The sequence below is a fragment of the Malus sylvestris genome, chromosome 10, assembly GCF_916048215.2.
Source record: "Malus sylvestris chromosome 10, drMalSylv7.2, whole genome shotgun sequence".
NCBI lineage: Eukaryota > Viridiplantae > Streptophyta > Magnoliopsida > Rosales > Rosaceae > Malus > Malus sylvestris.
In genome coordinates this window covers 32,849,068-32,868,649 of record NC_062269.1, presented here as the reverse complement: position 1 = coordinate 32,868,649, position 19,582 = coordinate 32,849,068, and the positions used below count along the sequence as shown (strand labels likewise).

Genomic DNA, 19,582 nt, shown 5'->3' with positions numbered 1-19,582 from the left:
CAGCCAAACATCATTTTTGTCTGGAAACCTTTATGGTGATCACTCATGCATATTCATGGCTACTTGGCTAGCAGTAGCAGTATGCTGATCAATGTAATTTGCTTGCTCATTTTTTCAAGCTTTTTGTGGAGGGATTCCCATGGTGCAACTGCAAGAGCACTCATACTAGGTGACACTCTAAAACTCCTCAACTTCTTAGTTTCTGCAAATGGGAAATTCAACATTGGGTTCCATGTCTTTGATCATAATTCAAACTATAGCTACCTTGTTGTAAAGTTGCCTGCAAGTCCTAACTATGCATGGATTGCAAATCGAAACAAACTGGTTTTCCACCCTTTGGAATTTCACACCTGACCAAAACCAAACGCTGAAAATTACATATAGAGATGGTGAGCCTGTTGTACTGTATTCTGCTTCAGGAGCTAGCATCGTCAATTTTGCTGCTACCCTTTTAGATTCTGTGAATTTCATTGTGCAAGAACTGAGGTCTGATGGATCAACCAAAAGGATTTTGGGGCACAGTTTTAATTTCCCAGAAAGGTTTAGTTGAGCTTGTCTGATTAACAGGTTTGAGTTGTGTGGACATGAAATCTTTTTATAAGAACGTAAGAGGATCATATGCATTGGCACTGCTACCGCTGCTGCGTAACTTGATCAGGTAAATTATACACATAAAAGTATTGCTCGTCTTGCTTAATCTATGTGTAATAACTGAACGTTTTACAGCAGAGAACAGACAGCACTCAATGCCAACAGCTATTATATTTGATCTTTCCATAGGTACATCAGTTTGTCTGGAATAAGTAATTTTCCAACTAAATTAGTTCCACCATATAAAAGCAAGTCAAAATTCAGGCAACCGTAAACATAATAGTATGTAAATTCATCGCGGTACATCAGTTGAATTGGATATCTCATTTGCGGAAAAAATTTCTGGTTTTTTTCCACTTAGACTAGCTTCAACCACATTTCTTTCTGTAAAAAATGCTGGCTTTGCAGGTAATGGCAACGGTGTGCTTTGATTTGTCAACATAGATACAACATCTGGCATGGTAGGCCGATCAGATGCATTTTCTTCGACGCATAGCAGACCAACATGAACACATCTTAACAATTGATCTTTGACGCATGAATCGCCTAATGTTGGATCCATTAATTCTAGAACTGTGCCTTCCTTCCATAATTCCCATGCCTGAAACATGCATGATTGCATTTAATTAGAATCACACACCTAAAACTACAAAAAAAAAAAAAAAAAAAAATTGTCGTCACAATTAAGAATTGGAATGACATACATATCCTACTATATTAAGCAGACGATCAGCATTGTAGAAGCTATTGTTTCTCCTGCCGCTTACAATTTCAAGCATTAACACTCCAAAACTATAAACATCAGATTTTATGGAAAAGATGCCCTGCATGGCGTACTCGGGAGACATGTAACCACTGTTATCAAATAGAAAAAGATACTTGTTTTAGTACTTCTGCATATATAAATAATCCATGTTATATTATATAGCAAACTGAAAGAGATGAAAGATCAATTTATTGTTTACTTACTATGTTCCGACAACCCTATTAGTATTTGCTTCAAGTTCATTATGCTTGAAAATCCTTGCCATACCAAAATCAGATATTTTGGGGTTCATATTTTTGTCAAGTAGTATGTTACTTGCTTTTAAATCTCTATGTATTACTGTTACTCTTGAGTACTTGTGCAAGTAAAGCAATCCTTGAGCAATTCCTTCAATTATAATAAAACGCTTCTTCCAATCAAGTGGCGTGACTCTTGTTGAATCTGCTCAGTATATAGGAAAATTATAAGATTGACAATTTTCTGTGTATTTTTGTCATATCACACAAATCAGAAACAAAAATAAATCAAGCAGTAGGATTAAAGTGACTGTTACCAACCGAATAAAAAGTAGTCCAAACTTTTGTTTGGCATGTACTCGTATATCAGCATCCTCTCTTCACCATGAATGCAAAATCCAAAAAGTTTGACAAGGTTTTTATGTTGGAGTTCATATATGAGTACCAATTCATTCTTAAACTCCAGTGTTCCTTGCCCCGAACATTTTGAAAGCCTCTTAACAGCTACTTCTTGTCCCGTCACCAATTTTCCCTGAATTAATGATGCACAATATCTCACCTGATCAACTATTTGTTTTTAGCATCAATAGACGAAGTAACGTTCTATGATTAAAAACCTTACCTTATAAACAGGACCAAATCCCCCTTGTCCGAGCTTGTTTTCTGGAGAGAAATTACATGTGGCAGCCATTACAGATGCATAACTAAAGACACTTAAATCCGGTCTCATATATCCATGATTTTGATGTGCATTGGCATCAGTAGGTCGATCAGATGTCATTAAGTCAAGCAATTCATCTTCAATGATCTTTGTCTCTTTCTCGCCTATTTATTATAAGGTATAATATGAATTTTATGTTCATGACAAAAAAAATTTCATTGACATGAATTACATTGTGTACCTGAAAGTGCAAATTTTCTTCTTCGTAGCACATAGCAGGCGATGCAGGGGACCATTAGCAGTAAAGTAGCAGCTGTGATACTAGTGCCAATAAATATCCGCGTTTTTGTATCTGCATTGATTAGTAAATGTATTTGGCATTTAATTGCGTATATACTAGTGTGTGTGTGTGTGTGTGTGTGTGAGAGAGAGAGAGAGAGAGAGAGAGAGAGAGAGAGAGAGAGAGAGAGCGACCCAAAGTTTCCTTTGTTCCTTTTACGCATCCTGCTGAGGAAGGAGTGCACTTGTATGATATAGAGACTAGTGGACAAGTTCTTACTTGAAAACATTAAGTAGATTTACCATTATGGCGAGGTGACTTTGTTTTCAAAATATTGAAAGTAGTATCACCAGTGGAGCCTTCAAGGAACTCTGAGTTTTTTCTGGTATAATATTGACATCCAGACTGATCATCTTCATCTAGAACATTAAATCCAAGGCACTCGCAATTTTTCCAACAAGAATCTTTACAATCGCTAAGACTTAGACTTGTATTAGGATCAATCGGGTAGGTTTTATTTGAGATGGTTGGAGTAAAGTAACCACGTCTTAGCTCGAATATGTCACCAACATGTCTGCAAGTTGGCTTCTCCGCCCATCTCTGGCATCCTCCATCTGTGTTATAGCCATAACAGTTTTCTGTTCTTGCAATCACAAATTCTCCACCGTTGTCTAGTTGTCCAGCTAAGGATAGCACCCATTCTGTTGAAGTCTGGTTTAGAGGGTGGTAAGTGAAGGAGGCTTCAGTTTCATCCGAAACAATACTAATATTATACCTACTCATCAGCTGCTTAAATCTCTTACTTGTAGAGGCTCCACTAGTCCAGTAAACCACTCCGCGTCGCTTAATCTGCAATTCTTGCGTTTTGTGGTCCCATTCAAGGGTGAAAGGCCCCGGCTCTGGATTGGACTGACTTGACCATGAAGTAAGTGACAAAATGTGCCCGTTTCTGTGGTTAACCCCTAATTTCATGCCTGGATAAAGGGTATCTATTGGATGATCAAAACTTTGCCACAAGACCCGATTTTTCGATCCATGGATAGAGTTCACTTCTTGTACGACAAAATTGCCAGAATCCAGTAGAGTAGCCACCACAGTACTAGTGTTTGAATTTGCTATTTCTATACTGGCAGAGTAAAGCTCCAACCGCGTCCCGCCTCGGTCCACAATTTTCAACGTTTTGTTCTTGTCGAAGGTAAGAACTCCTGAAGGGTATAAAATAGGTGTGTCTCGGCTGGCAATCCATCCCTGGTTACCACTGCCTTCGCGCTGTATGCACAACTGACTGGAATTCGATTTGTCATATACAAAGAAACCCAAGCAGAAGGTCCCCATTGCAGAACATAAATAAGTTGTAGAGTTGAGTGTGTCACCTGGTTTGAGAGTGTCACCTGGTTTGAGTGTGTCCTGTGCACTTGCAGCTGTATAATAACAAATCCACACTAAGCTTGAAAATATGAGCAAGCAAGTTCTGCAGCTAGCCATGAATGACTATAGAAAAGTATTATCTGCCTAACCTTTGTTCTTTGTTGGTTGTAACTGAGTGATAAGCCCTAAATCTAAAGCAAATTATTAGGTCTCAAGTGATTTAAACTTTAAAGTTCAAGTGGCCGACAAAACTTTTAAGAAGATAACCAATCAACAAAATAGATGTCGAAAAAAGACAGAAGGACCCCTTGTACCACTGAAACATACACGCATACAACTTTGGGTAAGGTTTCTTCAGATTGGAGGTACGCATGTCTCACGCACGTACATATGTTGTTTGACAAACTAGCTAATTTTAGCTATATGTTTTGTCTTGCTTATGTGAATTAAATTGGTTAGTAAACAAGGCTGCATCAACTTTAAAGGAAATAAACTGTTGCGCTTGTACTGTGCAGAAACTCGATTCTTTTGCAGAGGCATTGTTGTGCAAGAGAAGATAGAAAGAAAACTTTCTGTATATTTCATTTCTTAATCAGGAAGTAATACATGAGGGTTTATATACACTGCACTAAATAAGCTTAGTTACTAATGACCTCAGATTAATCACTAACAGTGTGATTAACAACTAAACACATATAACTGATTTTCCAGCTGTTACAAAACAGAAAATATCTAAGAGTAAGGTGTCCCTTTATCCTCCCTCAAGCTAAACGGAGGAGAGCCGAGAGAAAGCTTGGACTGTAACAACTGGAATCTGGATTTGGGAAGAGCCTTGGTATGAATATCAGCAATTTGGTGATGAGTACCGACATGCTGAACTTTAACCAGATTTGCTAAAACAAGTTCGCGGATATAGTGGTAATCAATCTCGACATGTTTCGTTCGAGCATGAAACACGGGATTGGATGCCAAGGAAATGGCAGAGACATTGTCACACCAAAGGAGGGGCACCTGGCGAAGAGGGAAACGAATATCATGAAGAACTTTGCAGATCCATGTCAATTCGGCAGCTGTGTGAGCAAGAGAACGATATTCAGCCTCGGTGGACGAGCGAGCAACTGTATGTTGCTTCTTTGCACTCCAGTTGATCAAGTTAGGACCAAAATACACACAATAACCACTGGTTGAGCGTCTGTCAAAGATGCAGCCGGCCCAATCAACATCAGAAAAGGCAGTAAGATGTAAGGAACCTTTCCTGAACCACATACCTTGATGAGCCGAACCTTTGAGGAAACGGAGAATGCATTTGACTGCTTGAAAGTGGGATTCCCGGGGACACTGAAGGAATTGACAGACTTGGTTGACAGCAAAAGAGATATCGGGGTGGGTCCAAGTGAGGTACTGTAAAGCTCCCACAATAGATATGTACTCGGAAGGATTATCAAGCAAGGGACCAGTGTGATCCAACTTGGTCGTGCCAAGTGGAGTGGAACAAGGTTTGCAACCATCCATATGAGTTTTAACAAGCAGATCATGAGCATATTTCCCTTGAGAGAGAAAAAGACCATCAGTAGTTCGTTGAATCTCGAGACCAAGGAAAAAGTGAAGGGGACCTAAATCCTTAACAGGAAATTGAGTGCTGAGCCGATGAATGAACTCCTGACAAGCAGAGGAATGTGGACCAGTCACGAGGATATCATCAACATACACGAGAACAATTATCAAAGAGGGTTGGTGTTGAACAAAGAGAGAACAATCAGAAGGAGAGTTTTCAAATCCAAGAGAGATCAGAGACTGAAACAATTTATCATACCAGGCCCGAGGAGCCCGTTTCAAGCCATAAAGAGACTTGTGAAGCTTGCAGACATAGGAGGGGTTGGTGGAATCAATAAAGCCAGGAGGTTGCTGCATGAAAACCTATTCCTGAAGAGTGCCGTGAAGAAAAGCGTTACTGATATCCAGTTGGTTAAGAAACCAGTTGTGTTGGACGGCAAGAGAGAGTAAAATGCGAATGGTGACTGGCTTTGCAACAGGACTGAATGTTTCCTGAAAGTCAACCCCTGCTTGCTGATGAAATCCCTTAGCTACAAGACGAGCTTTGTAGCGATCAATGGAACCATCAGGTTTTCGCTTGATACGAAAAACCCATTTACACCCGACAATATTCTGATGAGGAGAGGGAGGTACAAGAGACCAAGTCCCAGTAGTTTGTAAGGCATGAAACTCTTCAGACATTGCTTGGAGCCAATGATCATGTTTGGAAGCCTGTAGGTAAGTGGTAGGGACAAAACTGCTGGAATCAAGTGGATGCTTGGTTGCAGCCAAGACCTTGGGTTTAAAAATACCAGCCTTTGACCGTGTCACCATTGGATGAGTATTAGTAGAGACAAATAGGTAGGGGAGAAGGAACAGGTGAGGGAGAAGCAGGAGGGACTTGAGAAGTAGGTGATGAAGATGCTGAGGAGGAAGGGGAAATAGGGACAGAGTGAACAGGGCTATCCAGGGATGAAGAAGCTTGCAGAGAAGAACTTGTTGGGGAAATGGGAAAAGGTAGAGTAAAGGTGGAAGAAGCAGCGGAGGATGCAGATTCCAATGGGGCAGGTCCCTGAGATGGTGGAGAATGCTGAAAAGGGAAATGATCTTCATTGAAGAGAACATGTCGGGAGATGTACAAACGATGTGTTTGAACATCTAAGCACCTGTAGCCCTTGTGCTGCAAACTATAACCAAGAAAAACACAGGGAGAACTTTTCCCAGCAAGCTTAGATGATACATAAGGTTTGAGCCAGGGATAGCAGCTGCATCCAAAAGTTTTAAGCTTGGAATAATCAGGGACTGTGTTGAAGAGCAACTCCCAAGGAGATTTGTCTAAATTGGATAAGGGCAATCGATTAATGAGATACAAAGCCGTAGAGAAAGCGTCAACCCAGTATTGGTGAGGCACACTGGAAGCTACTAAAAGAGTTCGTGCAATTTCTGTGATATGGCAGTGTTTACGCTCAACACACCCATTTTGCTCAGGGGTGTGAGGACAGCTGTATTGATGGGAAATACCATGCTGAACAAGAAAATAATTAAAAGCAGAACATGTGAATTCACCACCAGAATCTGAACGGAAGTCTTGATTTTATTTCCAACCAAATTTTCAACATATGCCTTGAAGCTGACAAATACAGAGAAAACCTCAGATTTAACTTTCAGAGGAAATAACCAAGTGTATTTAGTGAACTCATCTACAAAGAGCACATAGTACTTGTAACCACTAACAGATTGCACTGGAGCTGGCCCCCAAACATCACAGTGAATCAACTCAAGACTAGCAGATACAACACTGGTACTCGAAGAAAATGGTAACTTGTGATTTTTGCCTATAGCACAATCTGTACAAAAGAAATTGACAGATTTGGCACCACTGGAAGGAAGAGAAGCTTTAGTTAAAATCTTTCGAAACATTGCTGTAGAAGGATGCCCAAGCCTCCTATGCCATGTCTGGAGTGTAGTCGGAGTACTGAAAAAGGCTGAATGTGGAGAGGTGGAAGGAATGCCTTGGAGAGGGTAGAAACCATCTATAGCTGGACCTTGAAAAAGCATCCTCCCCGTAGAGCGATCCTTGATTACAGAGCCATCAGAATCAAGAGTTAAAGCACACTTGTTATCTTTGAAAAACTGATAAGCAGAGAGAAGATTGAACTTCATCATGGGAACATGGAGGACATTATGCAAACGAAATGTAGCTGAAGGAGTTTTAAGCACAGAATGTCCAGAATGATGAATAGACATACCTTGCCCATCACCAATATACACTTTCTCTTTTCCAGAATAGGGAATAGGAGAATGAAGAGCAGAGATATCATTGGTGATATGGGATGTAGCGCCAGAGTCAATAAGCCAAGTAGGAGGGATAGATTTAGATGTAGTGTGCACAGACATAGCAGCCAACTTGGCAGGGGGTATTTTGCCAGCAAAAGCATGATTCATCCGTTCATAGCAATCAAGGGCTTCATGCTCAAAGGAATGACAAATTTGGCAAGGATTTTTACCACCAGCATAGGTAGGAGAACGAGAAAAGCCACCAGGATTAGAGCGATTACCAGAATTATTGCGAAAAGAGCCAGATCCATTGCTAAGATGATTAGAATGTCCACGAAAGTTATTGAAAGACTTGGAAGAGTTACCACGATAGTTACGCTGAAAGGATCCTTTGCCACAATTATTCTGAAATCTGGGAGGATTGTGAAACTGCACAACATAAGCTTGTGGTGTTGGAAGAAGAGGACCCTGAGCTTGAGCAGCAAAGGCCTGAAAAGGTTCTTGAGCGGAAGAAATCGGTCATTTCTTTTTGCGATTCATGAATAATTCCTTGTTAATCAATAGACCATGAAGCTCATCCAAAGTAGTGGAGGAAATGCGTAACATAATAGAATCAATGAAAGATTCATATGCATCAGATAAGCCATTTAGAGTGACATCAACAAGATCATGATCTGAAACTGGTGAACCAGCCGCCATTAAAGCATCAGAAATACCTTTGATGCGCTGCAGATATTCAGAGATCGAGAGATCACCTTGAGCAACAGTGTGTAAACGAGATCTGAGTTGATGAATATGAGCCGCAGAAACTCCACCAAATCGATTTTCAAGATTTAGCCAGAGATCGCGGGAGGAAGTCACACCAACCGTAAAGGGAATAATTTCTTCAGAGAGAGTAGAGTTAAGCCAAATCAGTATGTTCTGATCTTTCTCATACCAGGCTTCATAGGCAGGATTAGGAGTGCCAGTAGAACGACCAATCGCATCAAGAAGATAAGGCGGTGGACAAGGCTCGGAGCCATCAACGAAGCCAGTGAGTTTATAGCGTCGGAAGATCGGAGCAAAGAGAGCTTTCCAGACGAGGTAATTGTCACATTTCAGCTTCGTCGGTACCATACAGCTGATATTCTGGATCGTGATCGAAGAAATTGACGAATTTGAGAAATTAGGGTTCATCGCAGAGAAATTGGGGGCGACGAACTCAGTCGATGCAGGATTCGGAGGAACAAGATCAGGAGAAGAAGTGGATGACGCCATGAGTGCAGAATCAAGAGAGAGCTTGATGAGCGAGAGAGAGAACGTGAATCGCACAGAAAGAAGATGAGAGGATCGAGAGGCGGTGAAGCTGAGAGGCGAGTGATACCAAGATAGAAAGAAAACTTTCTGTATATTTCATTTCTTAATCAGGAAGTAATACATAAGGGTTTATATACACTGCACTAAATAAGCTTAGTTACTAATGACCTCAGATTAATCACTAACAGTGTGATTAACAACTAAACACATATAACTGATTTTCCAGCTGTTACAAAACAGAAAATATCTAAGAGTGAGGTGTCCCTTTAAGAGAAACTGGTGGTCTTGGAGATGAATATTAGTGAGTGGCGTTTATTATCATTATTAATAGTCACATGTTTACCTTTCTTTGCTCTCCGATTTGCTAGGTCTTTCTAACTGGATGATCGAACTAGATTCGAATAACATATTTTCAGAGGTATGTAATCACCAAAACTTGATTCTTGTTCTAAATTCATACATATGTTGGCATATCTATTTTCAATCTCTGGTTACAAGTCTTAATGTATTAGGATTTTACGTAGTTGGTATGTTTTTGTTGAGTGACCTTACTGGCATGTCTATTTCCAATCTCTGCTTCTTGTTGTAAATAACTCTTGGAGTTTTGCTCTGGTTGTTTCCCTTTTAATTCAACTTTCGTTGATCAGCGGAACATGTCTGTTTATGTTGATTATGTGTGGTCCAGTTGAGGTATTTTCATCATTGAATTACTTTTGATTTATATTATTACGCGAGATGAAAATGGAGCTGTTGCAATGGTTAAAAGGGCTCAAATGAATATTTGAGTATATGGATATATTCGTTTAGTTCAATTCTTCTTGTATAAAAATTTGAGATATCGCATGGTTGTAATTGCTTGAATTATGATATGATATTGGTGATTTGTAATAAAAGAAAAAGTTCTTGATTTAATTAGTGTTTTCGAAGTGATATTTGATTGTATAACAATGTATGTCATAAGGGGGCGTTTGTTACACCTAAGGGACTGGCTTGGACTAGCTTAAATAGGACTATAATCCTGTGTTTGGTGGCTGGCGGGACTAACATTAATGGCACTAGGTGGGACTCACTTTCACAAACTCCTTCACTAGCCGGTCTTAGCGAGAGACCCCGACACCCATAGGACTAGCTAAGACCTTCCATCGTCCTCTCTTGCCTTCGTCCACTCTCGCTGCATCTTTATCTCCTTCGTCTGCTTCGCTGCCCTAGGTTCACCGACCTCGATTTTCTACGGCATGGGATTCAATGAAAGCTGGAAGTTGGAGAGGCGTAGGTACAAGTAAGTTTACAGAGATTGGAGAAAAGGGAAATAGGAGGGAGAGGCCGAGGGACATGGGGAAAAAAGGGAAAGGAGGATGGAGAGGCGGGTGGAGAAATAAGGTTACAGAGAGATTGGAGAAGGGGAAAAAGGGAAAGGGGATGGAGAAAAGGGAAATAGGAGGGAGAGGCGGAGGGACAAAAATGGGGTAAAAGGGAAAGGGGGATGGAGAGGTGTAGTAAAAGGGAAAGGGGGATGGAGAGGTGTAGGGACAAGTTAACAGAGATCAGATAAGGGGAAAAAGGGAAAGGAAGATTGGAGAGGATGATGATTATAGAAGAAGGAAAAAACAAGATAAAGTAATAATAAAATATTAATCAATATATATTAAATTAATATAAAATAATATAATATTGTAATCCTGCTTCTTAGTCTGACACTGCACCAAACGCTTCACTAAACTAGTCTAGCTTAGTTTAGTCTAAGCCAGTCCAGCTTAGTCCCTGAAGCTAGTCCAATCCGAGATAGTCCGGTGCAACAAACGCACCCTAAATATAATAGACGTTTCCTATATATATTGCCAAATGCTATGAATTGTATGAAAATGCTATAGTAGCATTTGAAAAATGCTATGAAAAACATTTCATAGCAATTCCTTTATGTACGCATGTTTCACGCACGTACATATGTTGTTTGACAAACTGCTCTAGTCAGCCTACATATATGGTTACTCTTTCAAATGCATTGATATTCATGATTCTGTAATCAGTCATATAATTTGGTACATTTTTTTTTTACTCAGGCGGAGTTTCATTTTGAAAAAGAAACAAAAAGGATAGAACAAAAGGCAGAGGGTACGAGAGCACTAATGCGAGATAATTAATGTTAGATGATGCTCGAAGAAATCCTTCATAAATCAATTAAAACAACTGAATTTACATAATAAAATCGGTCTCTATAAAATTTACATTAAGAATAGAAAAAAAAATTTAATAAATAATTCATTGAATCACATTATTGCTAGCCCATTGTAAAGCTAAACCCATCCCCCTCCTCTTAATGTAGATAATATCGTTTGTTAAAAAAAAATCATTTAACAACTAATTTAATCACATTATTATCCGCGTGCGAAAGACCTTTTTTATAACCAGCATTACACGCCTCTTAAGATGTTTTGAACGTGTTTAAAAATAGAGAAAATAATATTGACTGAACAGCTGATTGAATCACATTATTGTTAACCCATTGTGAGGCTAAGCCCACCCCCTCCCCCTTAGCCTAGATAATATTGTTTGTTAAAAAAAAACAATCATTTGACAACTAATTTAATCACATTATTATCCGCGTGCGAAAGACCTTTTTTATAACCAGCATTACACGCCTCTTAAGATGTTTTGAACGTGTTTAAAAATAGAGAAAATAATATTGACTGAATAGCTGATTGAATCACATTATTGTTAACCCATTGTGAGGCTAAGACCACCCCCTCCCCCTTAGCCTAGATAATATTGTTTGTTAAAAAAAAAACAATCATTTGACAACTAATTTAATCACATTATTATCCATATGTGAAAGACTTTTTTTTAACCGACATTACATGCATCTTAAAATGTTTTGAAAGTGTTTAAAATAGAGAAATTTAATCACATTATTATCCATATGCGAAATACTTTTTTTCATAACTAGCGTTACACACCTCTTAAGATGTTTTGAATGTGTTTAAAAATAGAAAAATTGAATCACATTATTGCTAGCATATTTTGAGGTACTAATTTAAAATATATATAAAAAAAAACAGCACAAAAAAATTAATTATTACAAAAACACTGTTAAAATGATGAAAATGCCCCAGCCTTATTTGATGCATTATTTTGGGATGTCTTTGAAGTGTTTTGTCTTGGGGGCATTTGACACACCCCCGTCCCGAAGGAGGGCATGCTGGCCGTCACGTGGGAGTGACGTAACCATTTACACAGTACGGAAGCCTTAAATTTACAACTCCTAAAATGATACACCCGAAGGTGAGTCCTAATTTTATCCATTCTTTCAGAACACCGTTGAATTCCTCGTGGTCACCACACCTCAGCAATCTTGAACCTGGAGGGGCGCAAAACCAAATTGAGTGGGTCAGTAAAACAAATCTTTTCCAAATCCAAACACTTCTCAAAACGTTGTAACCCCTCTTCGTAAAACTTGTATACTTTCCCAGAAATGTAAAATATCAATATATATATATATATATATATATATATATATATATATATTCTCAAAACTTCAAATCACTATCTCAACATTTTTCATTACAATTATGCCATGCCATGTCTAAATTCAACAGTATAATATGGATGCATCAACATAAATCAGATGAAAGAAAATAATCAACCGGAGACCCTACAATGGTCCTGTATGGTTGAATCTAAAGCTCAAAATCTCATCTAGCCGGAGTCACCTAGTATGACCTGTACGACACTACACTGCACATAAGTCGGAACTACCTAATGTAGTCTATACGACTTAATGGTTAATATTACGCTCTAGTGCTTCTCTCATCAATCATCTGTGCACATAATCTAAGGTCACCTACCAATCGGAACCCCTCTAATGGTCTGTACGACTGGCATGTCGGAACCACCTCTAATGGTCTGTACGACTAGCATCTACTTGGATCCAAGGCGAGCGTGCGATGCAGGGTGAATAATATAAGCACTAATACCAAGGTGCAGTTTATGAGCTCAACATATCTCAACATCATCATAACAGTAATAATACTCACCTGATACTCACCTGTGCGTCCACCGCACCAATTCATACATATGCATCATATATCAATTCATACTTTTCATATAATTTCATGCATGACCATTCGATTCACATTTCAATATACTTTTCATATACTTTCATGCATGGCATTTCAAATCACATTTTTCATATGAATCTACGCATGGCATTTGAAAACATACTTTTCATATAACTCTATGCATTGCATTCAAAGCATACTTTCATTAAATTTCGATTTCTGGGAAAACGTCAAGTATATATATATATATATATATACGGAAAACAAAACTGCCCACTCACAGATACGTCGACGTCTCGTAGGTCCCTGAGCCTCCCTTAGCCATGCCCAACGTCTGCATAAGCCTCGCCTATACGAGAAGTAACCGAAATAACGTTATTTAACGCATAAACCAACTCTAGCTAATAACTTCTCATATTTTGCTCAAATTGGGTATATGAATATACCACGGTGACCTACACAACCTCAGGATCATCACCATATTTTTAAAATAATTTTTCGAGGCCTCAAGCGCCCCCACGCGCCGAAATAGGCACGGGTCTACGCGCCCTCCCACGCGCGGCCACGTGCATTGCATGCTGACGGCACAGTAACGGCAGTTAGGAATATTCCGTTAAAAGCTAACGGTTTCCGTTAAGGTTAACTAACGACGTTAGCATATTCCGTTAAAAATAACGGAATATGCCGTCGTCTTCTCCGATTCACTCTCGGCGGACTCCGGTCACCGGAAAACTGGAAAATATTTCAAACCCACTATTCTCCTTCGTTTTTTGTCCATTTTTCACGTAACTTATACCAAATTGAAGCCCTAATCATTTCCTATCACGTTGGACTAATTTTAAGCTTCAAAAACAACGAGATCAAACTTTTCAAAAATATGAAAATTCGACCTACCTTCGAACTAGGTGATCCCGACGTCCAATTCCTTCAAACGAAGCACTCCGAGCTTCCTTAGGACCTCACTAAGCTTTCTACAAGCTTCAAAATCCCAAAAACATAAGGATTTACGTGTGCATGAACAGTGCACATTCACGGGGACATTGAAAACTATGTTTTCCGAAATAAAACTCACCTGAAATTGATACCTACGTGATCGTGGAGATTCCAGGAGTTCAATGGTGGTCTTAACTCCGTCGTTGGTAGAAGTTTAGGGTGGTTTTGGAGCTTGTCCGTGTGAGTTCGAAAGAGAGAGACAGAGAATGAGAGATTGTGAGGGAGGAGAGAGAGAGACAGGGTACGGGAAAGAGGGAGGGATTTGAGGTGTGTGGTCCTACCCACCCCAAATCACAAAATTCCATCATAAAATTTAAGTCTAAGTCTCCACTCTAATTACCAAATTTTAGGGGCTTAGATATAACGAACGTGAAAATTATACCTTAGTCACGTATTAGGGACATTTCCGTCAATTCACCATCACGAGTGTAAAACTTTGGGACGGGCTGTGACAATCTACCCACCTTAAAAATTTCGTCCCCGAAATTTCATATAATCATAATCCACCAATACTCATAAAATGTCCTCGGGTAAATCTCTCTCATCCGATTCTCTTTCTCTAACATAATTTTCTACTGAATGATTTTCTTCACAAAACTTTTACCACTTACTCTGTCTTAATTCTCAAGACTTTCTTTTTCCAATCCAAAGTCGTCATTGGTTGCTTATCAAGTCGAATCCGGATTAATCTCCAAAGGTTGAACCGGAATCATATGCTATGAATCTGCAACATAGGGGCGGTGCATCGAAACATATAGAATACGTTAGGTGCCTTGGCCAATTCTGAAGGCATCACAAACTTGTATGCAACTTCATCGATTCCTTTAGTGATCAAAACGGTCTGATATGTTCAAGACTTATCTTGTCTTCCTTTTCAAATCTTACTATTTCTTTTCGTGGTGAAATTTCCAAAAATATCGAATCATGAAACACATCATGCTTTTACAACAACTCTGGAAGTAATTCAATCTGTAAACAACTTCACCAACTTTTCGATGATCACATAAAGTCCGATGCGCTTAGGATTTAACTTGCTTTCCTTTCCAAACCGAATTGTACTTTTCTATGGTGAAAACTTCAAAAATATAAAATTATCTACGTTACACCCGATTAGCGGCATATCCATCTCTTAATCTCTTTTGCCATGCTTGGCTACTTTCAGGTTAAACTTAATCACCTGAATATTCTGAGAAGACTCATCCATAGTCTCAGGGCCTACTAAAACTCTTTTGTGATCGAATCTTTCTTTACCCAGAAGCATTCCATCCACAAATCCGCAAAAATCGACACACATGACACATTTCATGGACCTTATGGCGTTACTTCGGAAACTGCGCAACCAACATACTTAAGAAACTCAGCAGTTCCGTAAACCAATTCTCCTATCCATAAAACAATTAAGTGATGTTGCACTGTCTGGGAAAGGTTGTTACTCAACACTGGAGTAAATGTACTAACTTGTTACGTTGACCAACCATCAACTCAAATTTGATCATAACCATCTTGTGTACAAAGAAACTTGTACACATAATCCAAAGTAATATTTTTCCATTTCCGCTGCGAAACAGAAAATAGTTGTCTCAATCCAAAGGTTTGTTTCGTTCTGCCTCAATCTGCTAACCAATAAAAATGTCGAATGGCATGATAAATCTTATTATTTTTGGAATATTGCAGAAGCTAAACAGTGTACTTCGTCCAAAATTGCTTGCTTTAAACCCCCAACATTAGGCACATACGTTTTGTTTGCTTGTATTCACCTACCATCCGATTCACGAACCCTATAATCATCATTTTTTTTTACCTCAATTAATTCTTAAATTTCTTCGTCAAACATTTGAGTCTCGAGTACGACCTTACCAAAAATGCCTAACTTGAAAATTAGCAAGTACAACTTCTTCTCGATCTTCCATTCTTAACTTTACTTCAGTTGGTTTTCAATCCACAAGAAGATAATCATGGCAAGCGTGCCAGACATTAATTCTTACTACAGTCTTCTCACCAAGTGCATCAACTATATCAATCCCACGATCACCCTGGTCGTGCAATCATGTTCATTAAACTATTCAATCCACCTTTGTTGCTTCAGATTAAAATCCTTCCGAGTAAACAAATATTGGAGACTCTTTTGATTCATAAAATCTTGCATTCTCACCAAAATATAATGTACTTCACAGCAAGGATGGAAATCGTAATTTCCAAATCACAAGTAGGGTAATTCATCTCATGAAGTTCCATTTGTCGTGAAACATATGCAATCACCCTAACAATTGCATTAATACATATCCAAGAACATTTAATGTAACATCACCATAAACCGATAATTACCACTATCTTCTGGGAATACTAAAATACGTGCATGAGTGAGGAAATATTTTAGTTGTTGAATCCTTTGCTCACAATTTCCTTCCCACTCATACATAACCTCTTTTCTCAATAATCTCGTCAATGACAAGCAATGACTGAAAAATCTTTCATAACCATCCAAGATAGCCTGGTAAGCTAAGAAATTCCGAAATCTCAATTTCTGCTACCTTTTAAGAATTCACTTGAATACCTTAAGAATATATAACATATCCCAGAAATGCTACTTGATTCACCCAACACTAGCATTTGCTAAACTTAGCATACAACCAACATTCTCTCAATCTTTGCTTCACCAATTTAATATGTTTTACATGCTCTGCTCTGGCTTAGAGTATACCAGAATATCATCAACGAAAACGATAACAATCTATCATGGCATTCCTGGAATACTTCATCCATCAACTCATAAAACAGCATGAGTATCCGTATAGCATCACCAAAATTCATAAAGACCATAACAAGTCCAGAAAACCATCTTAGGAACAACGTCACTCATAATTTTCAATTGCTAATAAACAGACCTCCAGTCAATCTTTGAAAAAACACAAATACCTTTGAGCTGATCAAATAAACATCGGTACACAACAATGGATAACGGTCCTCAATCGTTACCCGATTTAATTGCCTATAATCAATGGATAATTTTAAAGTCCATTTTCTTTCTCACCAACGAATTGGGGCTCCTCAAAAGTGTTGTACTAGGTTGAATGAAACTTTTATCAACCAATTCTCTCAACTGAATTTCCAATTCCCTTAACTCATCATGAACTAATTTCTAACATAAAATTTATACCTGGCAACAAATCAATAGTGAACCCCACATCTCTGCCTGAAGGCAATCCAGGTAAACTCTCAGGGAAAACATTAAGAAAGTGTTCAATCACCTTTACATTTTCCAAACTACTAGGAGCAACATTATGTAGTACCGCATAAGCTAAGTACCCTTGTAACCTTTTGATAACAATCTCTTTGCTCTCACAGCATAATAACGGCTTAACTCAATCCACTTTGCATGCCCACCAGAGTAACCTCTGATCAATCAAATCGATGCAAGCAACTAATTTCCCGTAGCAATCCATCTTGTCATGATTTAACGCAATTAACTATGCCTAAAATCACTTTCAGTTCCTCGATGTCCCACCAAATAAAACTCACTAGCATAACTTTATCTTTCACCATTACTAAACACCTTGAATAACACCAACTCATGTAAGTAACCTGCCTGTTTACTTGCTTAACAGATCCAACGAATAAGTTATAAATATTACGGTCTGCAGCCCGCAATACTAATAAATCATCGTTGTCTCGATAAGTAAGCAACAATTCCCAAAGGTGTAATACTATCATTTTGTTCTTCATTAGAATACACATTCTCTGATTCCCACACTTTCCAAAGTGTCTAATATTGTACCTACGGCACAAATGTACCTTTTCTTTATTCAAATCACCTTGTCTCTGAAATCTGGGATTACCGGTAAATCTATCACTTTGACTCTGACCAGTGGCATTAAAACCTCAGCTGGAAAATTAGTTCTAACTTCACTTCTTTTGAAACTTTGAGTCTTTCAATATCCTTGATATGACAGATCATTAACTTTATTGTCTTTCATCTAATTCCCATTCTTTTCTTATTTCTGTTTACTCTAGCTGATCATATTCTCAAAGTCCTCAAGGCTCAACAACATCTCGTATACTCCTGGTAAGAAATACAATGGATAGTGGTCACCCAAAAATACCACTTCCATTTGTCACCCAGCCTAAAACAACATAACACTTCAACCAAAATAGCGGCAATATCTGAATGGAAACGAAGCTAGTATGAAAACTTTCTATAATACTCACTTGCGGTCATCTTCCTTGATTCACATTTGCAAACTCTTGCTTACTACCATCATAATATGCCGGAGGAATAATTCTTTTCTTTAACAAGTCCTTAAACAATTCTCAATCGGCTGTTTCCTCCGGTGACAACAAATAATACTCCTGTTTCCACCAGGATACAAGTTCATAACTCAAAACCAGGTAGTTGTCTCGACCCACCGGTCAGAAGGAAGATTCCTTTGACTTGCATAATCTAAAACATCTTTTCCATTTGGTTAAACTGTCACTCCTCTCCCTCAGGTTCATCATTTCCATTAAGTGATTCAAATTCAACTTATAACCCGTCTTAAAATGTCCCTTTTAATAATAAACTGAATCACCATAGTGGTAGTTTTCCCTAAACCGCTATCTCAGGGAACTAGGTTCATCTGAACTACCTGGCTTGCTACGAGGCGGTGTAGTTCTGATAGAATTCACTCGGAAATTCTCAAGATGTCCAGGATTGCAACTAGGCTCTGATACCAACTGACACACCCCGTCCCGAAGGAGGGCATGCTGGCCGTCACGTGGGAGTGACGTAACCATTTACACAGTACGGAAGCCTTAAATTTACAACTTCTAAGATGATACACCCGAAGGTGAGTCCTAATTTTATCCATTCTATCAAAACACCGTTGAATTCCTCGTGGTCACCACACCTCAGCAATCTTGAACCTAGAGGGGCGCAAAACCAAATTGAGTGGGTCAGTAAAACAAATCTTTTCCAAATCCAAACACTTCTCAAAACGTTGTAACCCCTCTCCGTAAAACTTGTATACTTTCCCAGAAATGTAAAATATCAATATATATATATATATATATATATTCTCAAAACTTCAAATCACTATCTCAACATTTTTCATTACAATTATGCCATGCCATGTCTAAATTCAACAGTATAATATGGATGCATCAACATAAATCAGATGAAAGAAAATAATCAACCGGAGACCCTACAATGGTCCTGTACGGTTGAATCTAGAGCTCAAAATCTCATCTAGCCGGAGTCACCTAGTATGACCTGTACGGCACTACACTGCACATAAGTCGGAACTACCTAATGTAGTCTATACGACTTAATGGTTAATATTACGCTCTAGTGCTTCTCTCATCAATCATCTGTGCACATAATCTAAGGTCACCTACCAGTCGGAACCCCTCTAATGGTCTGTACGACTGGCATGTCAGAACCACCTCTAATGGTCTGTACGACTAGCATCTACTTGGATCCAAGGCGAGCGTGCGATGCAGGGTGAATAATATAAGCACTAATACCAAGGTGCAGTTTATGAGCTCAACATA

General features: G+C 38.8%; 1 protein-coding gene across 4 annotated transcripts; it reads right to left on the bottom strand.

Moving 5' to 3' along the window:
• Positions 1-735: 735 nt before the first annotated feature.
• LOC126585772 (G-type lectin S-receptor-like serine/threonine-protein kinase CES101) lies at positions 736-4,117 on the bottom strand. 4 transcript variants are annotated; one of them, XM_050250294.1, is made up of 8 exons: positions 4,052-4,096; positions 2,837-3,955; positions 2,496-2,606; positions 2,216-2,418; positions 1,915-2,125; positions 1,561-1,798; positions 1,296-1,446; positions 736-1,192 (listed from the first exon to the last, which is right to left on the bottom strand). In XM_050250294.1, exons 2-8 carry the CDS (start codon positions 3,867-3,869, stop codon positions 884-886), a joined length of 2,256 nt encoding a protein of 751 aa, XP_050106251.1. In that variant the 5' UTR covers positions 3,870-3,955; positions 4,052-4,096; the 3' UTR covers positions 736-883. The 4 variants fall into 4 exon arrangements, with proteins under 4 accessions (XP_050106251.1, XP_050106253.1, XP_050106252.1 ...); XM_050250296.1 differs by lacking the exon at positions 4,052-4,096 and having other exon boundaries at positions 2,837-3,819; positions 3,908-4,047; XM_050250295.1 differs by having other exon boundaries at positions 2,216-2,256; positions 2,837-4,117.
• Positions 4,118-19,582: the final 15,465 nt, after the last annotated feature.